Source organism: Leptonychotes weddellii, chromosome 4, assembly GCF_054177405.1.
Source record: "Leptonychotes weddellii isolate Sample4059 chromosome 4, ASM5417740v2, whole genome shotgun sequence".
In the NCBI taxonomy this organism is placed as follows: domain Eukaryota; kingdom Metazoa; phylum Chordata; class Mammalia; order Carnivora; family Phocidae; genus Leptonychotes; species Leptonychotes weddellii.
The window spans coordinates 68,485,801-68,505,760 of NC_138372.1; the positions used below are offsets into that span (position 1 = coordinate 68,485,801).

The following is a 19,960-nucleotide window of genomic DNA, read 5'->3' on the forward strand; positions in this document are numbered from 1 at the left end:
GGTTAGCCCAGTGATGGGTATTAAGGAGGGCACGTACTGCATGGAGCCCTGGGTGTTATATGAAAACAATGGATCGTGGACCACCACATCAAAAACCAATGATGTATTGTATGGTGACTAACATAACATAATAATATTAAAAAAAAAAAAAAAGACAATAGCCAGACCAAAGAGTCAACTGTGGGCACAAGCGTGGGGACCATCTGTAAAATGAGAAGATCCAGGACCACATCTGAGTCCCTGAAGTAGAGATTACGAAATCCCAAAAGCCACCTCAAAGGAAAAGAAAAGAAAGAAAAAGGGGGGGTAAGAGCTGAAGTATCCAGCTTACCTTCTATCAGCACAGGGAAGAGGAAGAGAGGTACCCCTGAAGATGCAGAATACCTAACTCCCAGAGGGAAAGTAAAGTAAATGGCTCAGAAAGACAACATTAAAAAGAAGCTTCAGAAGTTTCCAAAGAAAACAAAAGTATACACAACTTTAAGGTTAGGATTAAATATATAAGGTTTTCTTATTTAACTTATGTCTTTATTTCTTGATATGTCATTTTAAGATTTAGAAGTCTCTACTGTAGAGGAAAAGGATATAGGAGATGTAAAACATGGAGCTCTCTTAATGGCAAAAAGGAAGCATAAGAAAATACAAAATAAAGAGGGGTGGAAAATGGGAGAAGAGATTATACCATCAAGAGTACTGACAAAAAGTCGATGAAACAAATTCTATTGTTGGCAATTGATACACTCCATGGACTCATTCTTTTTTTATTTTTTAAGATTTTATTTATTTATTTATTCATTTGAGAGAGTGAGTGAGTGAGAGCAAGTGAGAGAGTGAGAGAGCATGAGCAGGGAGGAGGGGAAGAGGGAGAAGAGAGGAGCAGGAAGCCTGACGCCCTGACATGGGGCTCGATCCCAGGACCCCAGGACCATGACCTAAACCAAAAGCAGATGCTCAATCGAGCCACCCAGGCACCCCCACGGACTCATTCTTGATTCCTTACTTTGTCTCACGTCTCTTATAAACTCCGTTAGCAAATCCTCTTGGTCCTGCCTTAAAAAATATATCCAGAATCTGACCATTTCTCCCCTTCCACTGCCACCACGGTAATCTTTTATGTGAATTACTGTAATAGGTCTCCTTATCTCAACTTTTGCTGACCCTATGGTCTATTCTCAAGATAGCAGCCAGAGTGATACTTTGAAGAGATGTAAGGACCTCAAGAACCTGGAGTCCCCTCAAGAACAAATTATGAGGAATATATTCCTAACAGCAGGAAAGAGGAATAAAAGGCTGAAGTCTCTGAGAAGACCAAGCACCCATTCTTCAATGAAGGAGGAAGAGGCTGGGAATTCCAACTTAAAGGAGTGCAAGGCAGGTGTGATTTAAAGTTAGGGACCAACTACTTTGAGCAGCAGCTGCAATAGTGATCACCAGGAACCAGTCAAAGACATAGAGGTAGGTGCTAGCTGTGAGCAGGGCAAACGAACCAAAGCCGATCCTGCTGCTCTTGTTCTGTCAGTCTTAGGTCCTTGCAGACCCTTCTGTCCAACCCCTTTTGGGTTTCACACTGCAGCAGTGTGTCTCTAACCACAGTTAGACCTGGATATCTAATTACACATCTGGAAGCCTCAGGTCTGGCCTTGGTTTCTAAATTCCTGGAGATGTTAGGCCAGACTTTAAAATTTTCCTTGGTCCAATACTGCAGTATTCACGCACAAACCCCATGTTTAAAATCCATGCCTCCCTCCTCCCCAAGCCAATCTCCTCATCCCAGCCAAGTGGAAAGGATGGTAACCTCTATCCCTTGGTTCACTGAGACAAGGAGTTTGCTATGGACCAATCCTAGGCCTGACTATTGGACCAAAACATGGAAGCCCTCCAGGGGCCACAGAAATTGTAGAACCCCAAATGTTGGGGCAGGCATTTGAGGCTTCAATGATCATAGTACCAGATTCTAGTATTATAGAACACTCTGTCTACTGAGAACTCCAGCTTATTCTTTGAAGATCCCGTGAAGAAACCCTATGAAAACAGTGTTGATGAAATTCATTCATGTGTTCAGCTGTAGGTTGTGAATTTTCATTGCTACATGCTATTCCATTTTATTAATATATCCCCCAAATATTGACTGTTGATGAACACTTTGGTTGTTCTCAGTTTGGCATAATTACAAACAATGCTGCAATAAACATTAATTTAATGATAAACATGTTAAAAATTAAGTATAAAGTAGCACCCTGGTTCTCTGGATTAAGCCATTATCCTAACACTATCCTTACACTGTGTTACTTTTTTGACCTCACACTTGCTACTTTGTGCCTTGGTTATTACATCCAGCCATACCAGACTCTTGGTACACATTAAACATGCTGAGTACACCCTCCTTCACAGAATCTTTGCACTGGATATTCCTTCTGGCTAGAATGTTCCTCCTCAAGATCTCCACAAGGCTCCCTCCCTCCTCTGCTCTAAGTCTGCCTCCATGCCCCCTCCATGAGACCTACCTGACCAAGTGTTTAACATTCCAAATTTCTTCCCTAACACTTTCATTCTCCTCTATCCTGCTCTACTTCTTTTCTTCATACAATTTCCATGTGTAAGTTTAACATTCAGTAAGATCACAGGATACAAAGTCAATGCACAGAAATCTGTTGCATTTCTATACACTACTAATGAAGCAACAGAAAGAGAAATTAAGAAAGCAATCCCATTTGCAACTGCACCAAAAAGGATAAAAAATCTAGGAATAAAATTAAACAAGGAGGAGAAAGACCTGTACTCTGAAAACTATAAAACACTGATGAAAGAAACTGAAGATGATACAAACAAATGGAAAGATAGTCCATGCTCATGGATTGGAAGAAGAAGAAATTGTCCATACTGCCCAAAGCAATCTAAAGATTTAATGCAATCTGTATCGAAATACCAACAACATTTTTCACAGTACTAGAACAAATAATTCTAAAATTTGTATGGAACCACAAAAGACTCCAAATAGCCAAAACAATCTTGAAAAAGGAAAACAAAATTGGAGGTATCATAATTTCATATTTCAAGTTATACTATAAATCTATAGTAATCAAAACATTATGGTACTGGCACAAAAACAGACACACAGATCTATGGAACAGGATAGAAAGCCCAGAAACAAATCCATGATTATATGGTCAATTAATCTTCAACAAGAGAGGCAAGAATATGCAATGGGAAAAAGAAAGTCTCTTCAACAAATGGTGCTGGGAAAACTGGACACCTATATGCAAAAGAATGAAACTGGACCACTTTCCACACCATACATAAAAATAAACTCAAATTGGATTAAAGACCTCAATGTGAGACCTGAAACCATAAAAACCCTAGAAGAGAGCACAGGCAGTAATTTCTCTGATATGGGCCATAGCAACATTTTTTGAGGCAGGTCTCCTGAGACAAAGGAAGCAAAAGCAAAAATAAACTACTGGGATTACACCAAAATAAAAAGCTTCTGCACAACAAAGGAAACAATCAACTAAACTAAAAGACAACCTGCTGAATGGGAGAAGATATTTGCAAATAACATATCTGATAAAGGGTTAGCATCCAAACAGTAACAAACTGATACAACTCAACACCCCAAAAATGAATAATTCAATTAAAAAATGGGCAAAATACATGAACAGACATTTCTCCAAAGAAGACATCCAGATGGCCAACAAACACATGAAAAGATGCTCGATATCACTCATCTCAGGGAAATGCAAATCAAAACCACAATGAGATACCACCTCATACCCGTCAGAATGGCTAAAATAAAAAACACAACAAGTGTCAGTGGAGAAAAAGGAACGCTTGTGCACTGTTGGTGGGAATGCAGACTGGTGCAGCCACTTTGGAAAATAGTATGGAGGTTTCTCAAAAAAATTAAAAATAGAACTACCCTATCACCCAGTAACCACACTACTGGGCATTTACCCAAAGAATACAAAAACGCTAATCTGAAAGGATATATGTTTATTAGATATGTTTACTGCAGCATTATTTACAATAGCCAAACTATGGAAGCAGCCCAAGTGTCCACTGATAGGTGATTGAATAAAGAAGATGGAATATGACTCAGCCATAAAAAAAGAATGAAATCTTGTCATTTGCAATGACATGGATGAGCCAGAGTATACTGCTAAGCAAAATAAGTCAGAGAAAGACAAATACCATATGATTTCACTCATATGCAGAATTTAAGAAACAAAACAAATGAGAAAGGGGAAAGAGAGGGAGAGAGACAAACCAAGAAACAGACTCACAATAGTGTCTGGCACAGCGTATGAGTTCAATGAATATTCATTAAAGGAAGGAACAAAGGAAGGAAGAGGGGAGGGAGGGAAGGAGGGAAGAAGGAAGAAATTTTGCCCTAGAGAGGAAGAAATAATAGAGTAGTAGATAGCATTAAGGAAAGGATTTTCTAATATGAGGAAATTTGGACATGTCTCACTGCTGAGGAAGGGAGCCAGTAGAGGCTGAAGATACAAGAGAATGGACTAAACCAAGTGAGAATGTGAGAAGAAATGGTGGTAGGATTAGCACCGGACAAGTCTAGGACTGCAAAGAGCAGATTTAAAGCCTGGTAAAAACTGTATCAAGTCCCCAGCAGGAGTGGACAGGCTAAAAATTATACATGGGATTTCTACTGCTATGCAGTAGTTGGCTCTTAGGTCCTGAGTTTCCTTCTGCATGACTGGACCTGGTTCTGCCTTCCTACCAATCCTTCCCACTCTGCCCCACAACCCTGGATGAAATGAATTAAGGATGAATGCTGGTGCAGATAGGTCATAGGCCTTTTGGTAGGATCTCAGTTGGCAGTGCTGGTCTGGTTGCATCTGCTTTTACATTTTGTTTTTCATAGAAGTGGGAGATGAGGTCATTAGCTGTGATTTAATTATGCTGGTCATGGTGGGCTTTGAGGTGTAGAGAGAAAGGAGGTTGGATATTTTTTTTTCAATTTATTTTATTATGTTATGTTAGTCACCATACATTACATCATTAGTTGTTTTTTTTTTTAAGATTTTATTTTATTTATTTGAGACAGAGAGAATGAGAGAGAGAGAGCACATGAGAGGGGGGAGGGTCAGAGGGAGAAGCAGGCTCCCTGAGGAGCAGAGAGCCCGATGCGGGACTCGATCCAAGGACTCCAGGATCATGACCTGAGCCGAAGGCAGTCGCTTAACCAACTGAGCCACCCAGGCGCCCCACATCATTAGTTTTTGATGTAGTGTTCCATGATTCATTGTTTGCGTATAACACCCAGTGTTCCATTCAATACGTGCCCTCTTTAATACTCATCACCAGGCTAACCCATCCCCCCACCCCTCTCCCCTCTAGAACCCTCAGTTTGTTTCTCAGAGTCCATAGTCTCTCATGGTTCATCTCCCCAGGAGGTTGGATATTTTTATGGTGAACAGGAGAGTATTAAGAATCGCTGCTGTGGTAAAAGGTAGAGAAATCTCTGAGGATATCATGGAAGGATTAAACCTAGTTAAGGTTAATGACATGCATTCATGGTTGTTGGTATCTGCACAATTGTGTATTTTGTGGCAGCCGTGCTCAGCGGCCCAGTATAAGCATGGCATTTTAATCCCAGGGTGGAGTTTTGGGTTTTTTTTGACCAATTAGGTGAGACAGAACAATGGGCAAATTATTCAGGGTAGCAAAAGTATCTTGGCTAAGTGATAGATGATGCAATCAAAGCTGGGTAGGTAAAATATAAGGGGACCAATGGAAATAAAATAGAAGGTTCCATGTGATTATCAAAATTCAGTTGGTGTAAAAATCACCTTGGAAGAGCCAGATCCTGAAATTATTTTCAGCAGGTCCAGGGTGAAGACCAGAATCTATTCTCATAGATTGATTCTGTTTCTGCTGTAAGAGGGCCATAGACCATTTTTTTGAGAAATAGTGTATTTGAAATTATAGTGAGTTTAAAGAAGTGATATTTTGAGAGCAGATGAGACACACCGAGAGAATACTATAAGGATAGGTGGGTACAGTGTGAGATGACTAATTTATTATCTCATAGGTGGCACAGCCTTAAATGATGAAAGGTTCAGGGTGTACCCAAGGGGGGTGGGTGGCTTTAGTGGAGAGTGGAGTGGAGGTGAACATTGCCAAAGGTGAGGTCAAAGTACTGAAAGCCTAGGTAATCCATGTGGACCTTGAAGCCACTCTGGGTGATGGCAGTATTTGGGACAGAGAAGCAAAACTGTGAGCAAAGTTCAAAGCCATTGGTAAACGAAGGGGAGGGAATTACATGTGGGTAGACAAAGCAAGGACTTGGAGTTGAAGGGGTGTAACTGGCTAAGAGTTTTACACAATGGTGGAGAAATAGAACTGGCTAACCCTAGCTGAGTGTTTATTAAGGCTTTATCAATCCATTTTATCCTTATAAACTTTATCTAAAGTAGATGCTATTTTTTTAAAGTAGGTTCCATGCCCAACGTGGGGCTCGAATTCATGACTCCAAGATCAAGAGTTGCATGCTCTACTCACTGAGCCAGCCAGGTGTCGTAAAGTAGGTGCTATATTTTATTTCCGATGAGGGAACTGAAGCACTGAGAGGTTAAGCATAAACCAGGATCTCACAATTCTTATCCACAATGATACACTGCCTGATGTAAAATGGTAGTGGTAGGTGTTTTCATATATTTCAACTGAAAAACAACAAAACAAAAAAACCCCAGTGGGATTAACATTTTGGAAAACAATGGAAATATTTCTTCAAATTTCATTGGTACCAAAATACTTGTTTTCAAAATCCAGCAGATGGCAGCATTAAATAATAATTCTATATTAGGTCATCTAATAGAAACAGTCCACTTGTATCAAGACTTCTGTCTAGTCCATGCCTTAATGATTTCTTCAGCAGCATCCAGTGTACTATCTTTCTGTAAATAAATGAAATAATCTCATTACATATTAAATAAATTCAAGATGAAGTAAATATTTAAATATAAAAAATATACCAAAGTCAATGGATCAGGAAAATCACGTAGTGATTTGGGAACCGAGTGCTCTTCAACCACTGATAACTTGAGCGGGCCTAGTTGGGCTCTAGCCCATCCTTGGTGTTCATTTGGGGGTCATGCCTTCTCAGGAGATGAGTCATTGGAAGCCTGGCCTGTATAAAGCCACAACTCTGGGAGGAGCATGGGCAGAAACTGGAAAATGTCATCTGTAGCATCTTCCCTCACTTTGGTGGTCTAGTACACAGGTCCCAAGCTCTTTAAGGAGCCCAGCAGCAAATCAAACAAGCCAATTATTTATAATGTTCTATCCCATTACTGCCTGGCTGGAAAAGTGAATGAACCTCATAAGAATTCAGTATTAGAAGAGTAGAGAAGTGTGACACTGATCATTACATTATACTGTTTTGTGATACTGGCTACCAATTTATTGCTACTATCCTGACACTAAAGAAATGTACAACTGGCATGTGGCCAAAAAGCATCACCAAGAAAATGATCGACAAACTGTTAAATGCAGTTCAGACTGAGAACAGTGTAACCTGATCCCAGCCAAAACCACAGCCACCAGTGGGGACACTCTCACTATTTATAACCACTGGAGCAGCCTAAGCAGCCTGCAGTGCCAAAGAAGACCCAGACTCATAAGTGACGCTGATGCCAGCAGCAAATCTGAAGGATGTGCTCCTGGGATCAATAGTTATTATTTTTGCTTTCTTGCCTCTCACCCCACCCCCTTTTGTGCATGACCTGACACCCCTCGGGATGGCCACCTATAAGCTTGGGAGATTAAAGGACTGAGACTCAATCTCCACTTGGGGTATTTGAATATCTTTAGGAAGGGAATTCATAAAGGGGAAATCCTTTCCACTTGAGAAATTGCATGGTATTTATTATGTTTACTGCCAACATTTATACCCAATGCTAAGATTTCTGAAAAAATTCTTTTTCCTTGCTGCTCAGGAAAGTTTACTGAAAATACCGGTTTACTAAAAGCATTACAATATGCAGTCTCTAAAATGACATTTACATATGAAGATGATTCTTTCTGACACACAATCATGGTGAATGGTACTACTAGCTGGCATTTGCCTAATTGAAAATAAGCAAGTTGAGCAAGTTACAGCCATCATTCATTAAGTTTTGGAGAGTACTCTAATGATTTGTTCACTTTAAAATAAAGACAGATTTTGGTAAAGTAGGAAAAAAATAAAACATAATAGCACTAAATGAAGATTTAAGTGAATATCTGATCTCAAGTGAAGAGAATTTTTCAAAGTAAGAATGAAAAGGCAGACCTACAAAAGGAATACAATCAAATTAATATATAGTTATGGAAACAAATCAGAAGGTATAGAAGGGCTTACACAGAAAAGAATCATCTGCTCTTCCTCTCCCTACTCCTTCCTGCTATGCCCACCATCCTCCAAGACAACCTTTTATGGCAATTTCTCATTTTAGTTCTAGTGGTTACCTCCAAGATCTAAATAATGCATTTGGTTCTGTTTCTTTATTTATCAACTTCAGACAAAATTCACAATTCTCTGCTCTGAATGAGGAAAAATTGTTCATTCACACTACTATGCCCACTCCCTTTAATGTTTCAGTTACAATTACTAATAAAGTTCATTTGCTTTTCAAACAGGTAATACCAGCACATAGTATAAAATTAAATTGACAGATGAACAGTAAAAACCAAGCTCTTGTTTTTCTCTTCTGCTTTTTCTACTTCTTTTCTCTTCCCTCTCTACAGAATGATTTAATCGAAAAGCCATTAGGTGGGGCTTAGTGAAGCAGGTGTCCACGTGTGGAGGCAGGGGGAGCCTGGGCGGCCTGGTGCATGACGTTGCAGCCCGAGTGGAGTGAGGATGGTTTCTGATGTGGGTGGCATGAGGTGCTGGTGATGGCGGTGGCAACGTTGACTGGAACAGGATGTCAGAGTCCAAGCAGGGTAAGCCAGCCTCTGTACGTCAGGGTGGCTCCGTGCCGGGTGTTAGAACCTAGACGGGATGGGGCAGGCATCTGCTACGGTAGACTGGCATGGGGTGTCCGAGCATATGAGGGGTGGAGGATTCCATGCCGTGGGTGACAGTGGCAGCCTGGTGTGCAGTGTTGGAGAGCTGGAGGAGGGCATCTCTGCAGGGGGTGACAGCAGTGGAAGCCTGGTACAAAGGGTCAAAGCCTCAGGGGTGGTGGCTGGAGGGGCTGTGGCACATACAGAGGGACTGATTACAGCAGTGATTCCATGATGAGAGCGAGGGTTGTTTTTTTTTTTTTCACTGTCAAAGAGGGGAGTTATGAATATGGAAAATCCCTGAGCACAAGTCATTCAAAATGTGCAAGTAAATCCACAGGAAAAAGATCCCAGAAGTAGAATTTCTGCGTTAAGAGGTATGCGCATTTACATTTGGATGGAAATGGTCAAACCAACCACTGTTAAGAGATTTTACAAATTAAACCCCCATTCTCTGTAAGAGTGTCTTATGGAAATTTTTAGTTGTTCGCTTGTTTCCAAATTAATAGATAAAATGAAATTCTGTTGCAGTTTTAATTTTCATTTCTTGTAATATGACTAAAGTGGGACATCCTTTCATATGTTTGAGAGCTACTGAGAATGTTACCCATAACCATTGTAAAGTGCTGCTTTTTGGCCTATTTTTGCCTTAAATTTCACCTGCTTCCTGCTTTCTTTCAATTTCCATTTTCTTGGCATGTTTTACCATCCTTTTATTTTTAGACTTTCCAAGAGGTTGAGTCAGCTATGGTAACTTTCCCTAGAGACTTCTCGGTATTGCTCCCCTATCTTCCAAGATTGACTATTTATGGAAAGGGGATGTGTCCACACATCCACTTTCCCTGCCCCCACGAAGGCTTTGGCCTTTTTGTGTAGATGCCAAAGGACTGTTTCTTTATCTTCTTCAGTCCAATATATCTCCATGTTAATCATTCTGTGACAATCTTTCCTGAGGCAAGGCATTCCCTTTCAATTGCTAGATTTATCTGTTTTGTTTTGTTTTGTTTTTAATGGAAAGCATTCTTTAAATAAAGCTATAAAATTCTTTTCAGGTTCTATTTGTTCCCCCCACCACAGGATTCTACATATTTCACTTGTCTTCCACATCTATAATTTTTCTAATATTTTAAAAATCTTTGTTCCTCTCCACTCTTCTTTGCTCACTTTTCTCAATCCTTAAAATGCTTACAGAAGTAAGTATTCAGTGTTCTCTGTGCTGTTTCCAATGTCACTACCAATGACCAATAGCTTGATTTTTTTTCCCTTCAATTTTGTACCTGAGCTCTGACAAGCTGCCATTTCATCTTCTTATATTATGACATTATCTTCCCTGAACTTTTTAAATCTCTGCTTTAATCTCAAGGTTTTGGATTTGAACTATCAAATTTTATTTGCTCTATAGCAACATTTTTCTGGTTGAATATTCTCTTTCTGAACACTTGGTTGTCCCTGTACCTTTCTCCTTTTTCCCTAATAGTATATTTTTATAGATTCGTAGTTGATTCCTTTTCATTAGTCATTTTTGATTGAATTACCTTTGTAATCCCCTACTGCTGGCACACCTACTGTTCCTATTGTTCTGGGTAATGAATATGCTACCTACTGACTTTGTCTATGATTTGAAGATGTGTCTGCAGACTGGTGTAAGTGAAGAGCCAGGGTAGCACTAGAAGACAGTAGAAATTCTCCCTGGTTCATAGTAAAGTTTAATATGATTGATGTGGACTTCAGTGGTGGGGAGGGGTTTTATTGGTTTTTTTCCTCCCACCTAATTTAAGTGGCTACCTCCAATTTAATCTATCTCCTCCACATTGTCCAACAAAGACTGGAGCAAAAATGACAGGAGTCAATGAGAAAATCTATAACCCAACAAGAATCTCTTTTCCACCCTGCCCCGCCTAGGTTCTAGATGATATAGCTGTATGTTTCTAACCTGCCTTGCATGATTCTTAATGAGTCTGGAGAGGCTCCAACTGCCAGTGTACTTACTGTCCTATTGTTCTAGATGAGTAGGTTGCCTGCTGGCACTGTTTATAACTTGAGATGTAGACACAAGAGACTTTCTAGGTGTCTTCCCTTTACCATCACTGTATTTGGCAACTCTTCATCATTTACTGGGGAATTTGTGAGTCTGTTTTCCTTTCTCCTAGTTGTTTCTGATGATGTCCAAGAAGAAAATGGGGAAGCATTTTATGTGTTTATGATTTTAAAATAGGAAGTCTTAAGTTACTTTTTTTCTTTTATTAGTTCTGCTTATAACTTCAAAAGATACACCTCTATATCTAGGATCCACTGTAAGATGAGAATATTAATGGCCTTAATCTCTCTTCTACATTTTAATCGATTAAATTTAGGTTGTTAACATTTTTATTCTCTTCTGAATGAGTCTTCCAGAGTTTGTAGATTGTCTCTCAAAGTTGAAAACAATGTTTACATCATTCTGACTAGGTTTATAGATGAATACGTTGGTAAAAAGAGTTTCTGGATCTTATTAAGCCTGTCTTCAGTAGCAATAACATCTTAAAAATAGCAATGATATATATATTAGATTTTTTAAAAAAGATTTTATTTATTTACTTGAGAGAGAGAGTGAGGGAGCACAAGCAGGGGGAGTGGCAGAGGGAGAAGGAGAAGAAGGCAGGGAGCAGGGAGCCTGATTCAGGGCTCGATTCCAGGACCCTGAGATCATGACCTGAGCTGAAAGCAGCTGCTTAACCGACTGAGCCACCCAGGTGCCCCTCAGATTTTTTTTTAGTATAGATCTGATGGTAAGCAATTTATATTTGTCAGGAATATACACTTCATTTTCAGTTTTAAAGGCTATTTTCCTGGATAAAGAATTCTGGGGTGATATATTTTTTTATTTCAGCACTTTGAGGATGTCATTTCATTGTATTCTGGTCTTCATTTTTTCTGATAAGAAGTTGCTAAATTAATATACATGTGAAGTATAGTTTTTCTCTGGCTGTTTTCAAGATCTTACCATTACCCTTGGTTTTCAGCAGTTCGAATGTAAAGTGTCTTAGGGTGGTTTTCTTTATATCCTGTTGTCGTTCACTGAACTTTTAGATCTCTAAGTTGCTTTTCACAAAATATGAGGAAATTTTGGCCATTACTTCTTAAAATACTTTTTCTGCCACATTCTCTCTTTTTTTGGTACTCTAATTACATGTATTATCCCTTGATATTGTCTCATAGACCTAAGACTCTTTGTTCATTTCTCAAAAATAATTTTTCCCTCTATTTTTCAGATTGGATAATTCTATGAATCTGCAATTCAAGTGGGTCCTTTATTCCTGATATCCTCAATCCTCTGTGTGTTAAGCCCCATACATTTTTCATATCAGATATTACACTTTTAAGTTCCTGAATTTCCACTTGATTTTTTTATAATTTTAATTTGTTCACTCATTATGACAATATTTTCCTTTAATTTCTTGAACATACTTTAAAGTCCTTGTCTGCTAATTCCTATATCTGGGTCACCTTGTGATCTGTTTCTACTGACTGCTTTTTTTCTTTCTTAAAGGTCACGTTTTCTTTTTTTCTTTTTTTTAAAGATTTTATTTATTTATTTGAGAGAGAGTAAGAGAGAGAGAGCACATGCAGGGGGAGGGGCAGAGGGAGAGGGAGAAGCAGACTCTCCACTGAGCAGTGGGCCCAATGCAGGGCTCGATCCCAGGACCCTGGGATCATGACCTGAGCCAAAGGCAGATGCTTAACTGACTGAGCCACTCAGGCACCCCAAGGGTCACATTTTCTTTTGTCTTCACATGTCTAGTAATTTTTTATTACATGCTGCACATTGTATTGTCACATGGTAAGGAGTCCAATTATGCTTAATACAGTAAACTCAACACTTCAAAGTTAATTTCATGGCAGCAAGCCAAAATTAAAAAAAAAAAAAACTGCATACGAACACATCATTCCTAGCAAGAGAAAAAAAGGTGCTTTATAAATCAGAAGGAAGGATGTCAAAAATGTAGTTTTGAATAGAACAGGGGACTTACTTTTATGAAGCAAAATCGCACAAACTTCTCAAACTGTAATTTGGTCTCTGCATTACAGAATGCTGAAACTGGAATGGCTGACAGTTTCTGAAAAATAAATAGAAAAATAAAATAGGAAAACTACTTCTAATTCAAATTTAATTTTAGGATAGATAAATGTTAAAAACAAACAGATACTTCTAAATATCCACAACAACCTCCGACAAGAAAAAAATGTTTTTAAAATCCTCCACATAGCCATAAACGGAATATCATATAACAAAACAAAAATGTTTTTAAAAATGTTTTTAAAATCCTCCACATAGCCATAAACAGAATATCATATAACAAAACTGTAGTTAACATTGTTCAAAACATGTCAGCAAGTATCCTTTGTATACAATACAGCACAGTATCTCAAAGGCCAATAAATACTACCTTATTTTTAGTCATCCATTTCACAAATTTATAGTCATAAGGTTCATTGCTGTCCTTCATATCAGAGAGGTCTGCATCTAAAACAACAATGAAAATTAGATGGCCTATTATATCTGAAGGCAAGATGTATTTCATTTAAATCTGTCAAGGTTCAAAATATTCTCAGAAACTACTAAAGTCTCATACTATATGGTGGGTTGGGAAGTGAAAAATTCACAGATAGGTTTTTTTTTTTTTTTAAGAATAGTTATTTCCAAGAATTATGTAATTAATTACATTTTCTATTTGCCCTTGCAGCCACAGAGTTCAGTCCCAAGTTAATGCTAATCACTATACTATATAAACCTATATGAAAAATTTGTTTCCTTCCCCTCCTATGTGACATTGATTCTTTATTATATACATTTCTATTTATATATATTATTACATAGAAAACTTTTTAATATAAGTTAGTTTAAATGCTTTTTAGAAGCAGATCAAGTATATAAATCAATTATTTTAAAAATAATTCATGTTGGGCAATCCCCTCGGTTCCCCTCCCTCCTTGGGCGCTTTGTACTGTCACTTAGCTATCCCTCGATAAACCTTGCTCTGCTGCCCACCAAAAAACCCCATAATAATAATTAAAAAATGAATAAATAATGAATTTTTAAAAATAAAAAAAATAAAAATAATTCATGTTGAGGGATGCCTGGGTGGCTCAGTTGGTTAAGCATCTGCCTTTGGCTTAGGTCATGATCCCGGGTTCCTTGGGATCGAGTCCTGCATCAGGATCCCTGCTCAGCAGGGAGCCTGCTTCTCCCACTGCCTGCTACTCCCCCTGCTTGTGCTCTCTCTCTCTGACAAATAAATAAATAAAATATTTTTTAAAATAATAAATAAAAATATATAAAATAGGGGCGCCTGGGTGGCTCCGTCGTTAAGCATCTGCCTTTGGCTCAGGTCATGATCCCAGGGTCCTGGGATCGAGCCCCGCATCGGGCTCCCTGCTCTGTAGGGAGCCTGCTTCTCCCTCTCCCACTCCCCCTGCTTGTGTTCCCTCTCTTGCTGTGTCTCTCTCTGTGTCAAAATAAATAAATAAAATCTTAAAAATATATGTATAAAATAAATAATAAATTAAAAAATTCACATTGAAAATATTAGAGATTTCCAATTCAAAGGCAAAACTAAAGGTGATGAAAACAGCTATTTCTTTGTATCATTTCATGAAATGAGCTATACATTTAGACGTAACATAGGAAAAGTGATTTCTAAACCTCAGAGTATAGGACATCTTAAGGGATTTTATATAAGAATGGAGCTTAGAAGAGCCAAACATATACAGCTTTCAGGCACTAGGACAGCAAAAATCTCGGCATCATGGCTTCTGCTTCTCTCACAACAAATGAAGAAATAACAGTCACCGTTTGGTTATAAAATCAAAAGTTTCCAGCCTTATAAAATTTGGTATATATAAAAGGCTTTGCAAGTTCAGTGGAATATAACTTTATTGTAATAGAACCTTAAAACAAACTATTCGGCCAACTTCTGTCAGAATAAATTATGCTTTTAAATGTACTATTATTAACATTATAGTTTTTTTTTTTTTAAGAAAATCGGTTATATATAAAATGTTATCATGCTTCTAATCTTAGACTAGTATGGCATGTCAGAAGTACATAAAACAGCTTCAGGTAATATAAAGACCATCGCTTTTGGGAGACCAAACTATTTGGAATCTAGCTATGTGATTTTAGACAAGTTATTTAAAATTTTCTAAGTCTTCACATCTTTAAAAGTGGAGCTAACAATGCTTTCTTCAAAAGGGTATTTGAAAGTGCTAGGCATGTAGCAGACTCCCAATAAATATTATTTTCCTTCTTTACTTCATTTCAGTATATTCTAAAATAGCAAACATTCCCTGATAGCACCAACGTTCTAGAAATCTTATTTTTCTTAAGTAAAAAGGAAACTAAAATTTTACTCAGAGGAACACTGGGTTCATATATTATTTCATGTACTTGTGTTTTAAATTCCACACTAGAACAAGATGATAGGAAATTCTGTGTTTAATGGAATACCTAAAAGAACTGACTCTATAACCATGTTAACAGTCACATTTAAGATTCAGGGATCTAAAACTCAAGATGATTATTGAAAAAACAAAACAAAACAAAAAAGCACTGACATTCCGAAAAGCCATTTTTCCATAGACAAAATGCTGACATAGTTTTGACATCAATCTTTACTCCCTAATTCTAATACAATTTCACACATAAGTTTCCATATATTTGAAATAATAAAAACCCTTACAAACCTAGCAAAGACACATCAGCAATTATGAAGTATCCCCCATCAGGAACTATGGGTTTTAGACCAAGACTTTCAAGTAAATGTACCATCCGATCTCTTTTTACTTCTAACTCCTTTGGCAAAGAATTAAAGTAACACTCTGGGTCATCCATGCGCTTGATGTCAATCCAAAAAGCTTGAGCCAAGGCTTCCTGCATGTTAAGATTGAAACATGTGGAAAGGAAATACGGTAATGTTATTTATTGCTGAATTTATTGGTATAATAAAAATTGCCTGAGTCACATTATTGGCAAAAAAAAAAAGTTATTCAGGGAATTACAGTTGAATTCCTGTGAACTTATATTAGACTGTATCAATTAATGGAGGAATCAGTTACATGTAAATGATTAAATCTTATGTGAAGAACTGAGAATGAGCCATGAAGATCCAAATTAAAGAAGAGGTATTGTATAAAGATGGCTTACTTGGGAATGAAAAGACATTTTCCATTGAGGGGAGCGGTAGAATGACTTGCTAGATCTAAGTCTGAAAAATGACCAGAGAAATGATGAACTAGCCAGCCTTTTTCCATTACCTTGGAGGATGTAGTGGAAATGAAAGCTGACCCACTGTATCACTCCCCATAGATACGCAATCATTCTAATCTGAATTCTAATCCCTGTTCTAATCATTTGTATCCCAGAAGTGTCTAAGTGCCACAGGGATTAGAAAAGAGTGTCCGGGGTATGTGGAGTCACTTCTGTACCATTCCTCAAGAAAGCCAGAAGTGACAGGAGAGAAACTGGGAGAAGGGAAAAAAACCAATGTTGTTAAAGGTCATATAGATGTCTCAGGAGGCAACAGGTCAGGAGAAGATAAACAAGTCTGAATCAGGACACACATAAAGAGCAAGGATCTGTACAAGCAGGAGGGCAGAAGATTGGTAGGTCAGTGTGAACTGAAACAACTTAAAAATACCGGTTTCTCAGAGCAAAGAAGGAAAGGTAAGCAAATAATCAAGAACCTGGAATAGTTGAGATAGCAGGGCAAAGTGGCCAAATTTTAAGGAAATTAATCAGAACCAAGAGGTATTAAGAATTAAAGGATAAACATTCATTCAGTAAGCATATACTGAATACTAATGTTAAATATTGGCATTGTGATAAAACACTGGGGGTATAATGGTAAATAAGATAAACATGGTCCTTGCCTTTATGGAGATTCCAGTTGGTGTGTACTGGAGGGGGTATGTGGGAGGGATGAGGAAACAAATACACGAAAAAGGCAAGATATAGTTTGTTCTGTTGGTAGAACTGAGTCTGGTGTGGCTCAAGAGTAGCAAGAGAGCATGGCAAGAGATGACATGGAGAGACAGAGAAGGGTAAGATCACTGAGAAGACTGCATGCCAAAAGAAACCAGCAGGAAAAAAGAATTAATCATAATTTCCCAATACTAACAAAATCTTGGATAAATAAGGATCAAGCTGCATCAGCCTAGGAATCTGGGGTTCCCCTGGAAGCATGGGCCAGTTTCCAAACATGGTTGTCTGAGTGCATGGAAAAATCCAGGCACTTGGTTGAAATGGAGGACCAGAGGGGTCAGGAAAAGATGTTCCAGATTCTTAGCTGCATCTTTCTTGTTCTCAGCAACTTATTCACTCCCCATAGCAGGAGATATGCCCTAGAAAAGTCAAAGCTCAAGAGACATAATCATCTCTCCTAACTGTAGTCTTATACCGGACTTCTCTCTTTTTTTCATGCCCCACACGTGACCCAATGGCAAATGCTGTCAGCTCTGCCTTCAAAATATATTCAGAACCCAATCATGTTCCACCATTTTACCATCCCTATATTGGTTCATTCAACTGCTGTCTCTCTCCTGGATCACTTCAACAGTCTTTTGACTCAATAAAGCAGCCAGGTCCCTTTGATAATATAAGTTAGATCATGTCACCCTTGTGCTTAAACTCTCCAGTGGCTTCCTATCTCACTCAGCTTTTACAGTGATGAACATGGCCTTATTTGATCTGGCTCCCGGCTACCCCTTGATTTATTTCTTCCTACTCTTGTCCTTTGATCATCCCATCCCACTCCCGTGCTTTTCACGGATACAAACATGACAGCCAGACTGCCTACCCCAGGGCCTTTGCACTTGTTTTTCTCAAAGTCTGGAAGGTTCTTCTCTAGGTAACCCATGTGACTACTTAAGCTTCAATTCATAGCTCAAATGTCATTTTCTCAGGGAGGCTTTCAAAGATTACTCCACTTAACATTGTATGTTCTACCTCTTAGCACTTTATATCTTTCGTCTTCCCTGCTTTATTTTTCTCTATTGCATCTATGAACACCTGACATATTATTAAAATATTTACTTCTTTATTATCTGTGCCCCCACTAGGCCGTAAGCTCAAAAAGAGCTTTTCAGAAAGAAATTCCTGCTGTATCTCCAATACTCAGTAAATATTTGTTGAATAAGTGAATGGATTTATTTTGAGTGGATAAAATGAATTTAATATTATATAAAACCAAAAGTCAAAATTAGTCTTTATTATGACACTGCTTTAGAGAGTCACTGGAGAAAGAATTTTAAAATAAAATTTTTTTCTCATTCAGTAGATCTTTTTGACAGGAAGCAAAAAAGTAAATTTACTGTAACCAATATATTTCACTCTTTTGGCTTTTTAACTGCCTTCCAGATAAAGAAAATTTTTCAGTGTTCTGATTCACAGAATGATGATACATAGATCCCTGTTTTATAAATATATATTTAAAAAAAAACCAGAAACAATATAAAAAGATATACATTAAAAAGGCTTGCACTCACCCCATCCCTATCTATTCATTTCACCTATTCCTCATACCCCTACAATTGGCACCTTTTTTTTTTAAGATTTTATTTATTTATTTGACAGACAGATAGCGAGAGCAGGGGCATAAGCAGGGGGAGTGGGAGAGGGAGAAGCAGGCTTCCCGCGGAGCAGGGAGCCCCAATGCAGGACGCGGGGCTCGATCCCAGGACCCTGGGATCACAACCTGAGCCGAAGGCAGATCCTTAACGACTGAGCCACCCAGGCGCCCCTGCAATTGGCCACTTTTACTAGTTCCTTATGGATCCTTCCAGAAATCCTTTAAGAAAATACAAGCGAATGGTTTCCCCCTGTCTTATACAGGATATAGCATAAATATACACTGCCCTGCATCTTGCTTTTTTTACTTTACAGTATATTCTGGAAACTTTTCCATATTGATCATTATAGAACTTCCTCATTCTTTTCCTTTCTTTTCATTTTTAAATAGCCATGGTGACAGTCAGAATGGCCCCCAAAGGTGTCCAGGTCTTAAAACCCAGAACTTGTAGGGGCACCTGGGTGGCTCAGTCCTTCAGCTCAGGTCATGATCGCAGGGTCCTGGGATGAAGCCCTGCATCAGGCTCCCCACCCTTTGAACCTACCGCCTGATTGTGCTCTTGTTCTATCTCTCTCTCTCAGATGAATAAATTAAAAAATCTTAAAAAAAAACAAACAAACCCAGAACCTGTAAACATGTTACCTTGCATGGTAAAATGAACTTTGCAAATGTGGTTTAAATTAAGGATCTTGAGATGAAGAGATTATCTTGGATTTTCTGTGCGCCTAACACAATCATAAAGATCCTTATAAGGGAAAGAAGGTAACAGGAGAGTCAGAGTCATGTTAGAGTGATGTGACCATAAGCCAAGGAATGTGAGCAGTCCCTAGAAGATGGAAAAGACAAGGAACGAAGTCTCCCTTACAGCCTTCAGAAGGAATACCAGAATGCAGACACCCTGTTTTTAGCCATAAGACCCATTTCAGATTGTTGACCTCCAGAACTGTAAGATAAAAAAATTTGTGTTGTTTTAAGCCACCAAGTTTGTGGCCATTTGTTACAGAGAAATAGGAAACTAATACAAAACTCATATAATATTTAAATGTTTGGATAAACCATAGTTTGTTTAATTAATTCTAAAGATGGATAATGACTATCCCCTATCTTCTGCAATAAATGGCCATACACATACAGAGCTTCTTATGTGTACAGATAATAACTATAGGGTAAATCCCCAGAAGACAGATTGCTGCTTTGTAATGCACGCACATCTATAATTTTGCTTGGTGTTGTCACTGTCCTTCACAGAGTCTGCAGTACTTTGCAATCCCTCCAGCAACGTATGAGTATTCAGAGTTAAAACTTGATGTATTTAAATAAACAGAAAAAAGCTGTTCTTGACAGTAATG

The 19,960-nt window shown here is 38.3% G+C and overlaps 1 protein-coding gene across 8 annotated transcripts in view; it reads right to left on the reverse strand.

Annotated features, from left to right (window-relative positions):
- Positions 1-6,534: 6,534 nt before the first annotated feature.
- The window catches only part of KYAT3 (kynurenine aminotransferase 3), a 56,461-nt gene continuing 43,035 nt past the window's right edge, over positions 6,535-19,960 (reverse strand). For 7 of the 8 annotated variants that reach the window (XM_081818740.1, XM_081818738.1, XM_081818736.1 and 4 more), the window contains 4 exons: positions 15,730-15,916; positions 13,434-13,510; positions 13,017-13,103; positions 6,535-6,914 (listed from right to left, as the gene is read on the reverse strand). In XM_081818740.1, coding sequence (XP_081674866.1) covers positions 6,852-6,914; positions 13,017-13,103; positions 13,434-13,510; positions 15,730-15,916 — 414 coding nt within the window. In that variant the 3' untranslated portion in view covers positions 6,535-6,851. The remainder of the gene's footprint in view (positions 6,915-13,016; positions 13,104-13,433; positions 13,511-15,729; positions 15,917-19,960) is intronic. The other variant, XM_081818739.1, reaches the window with a different exon arrangement.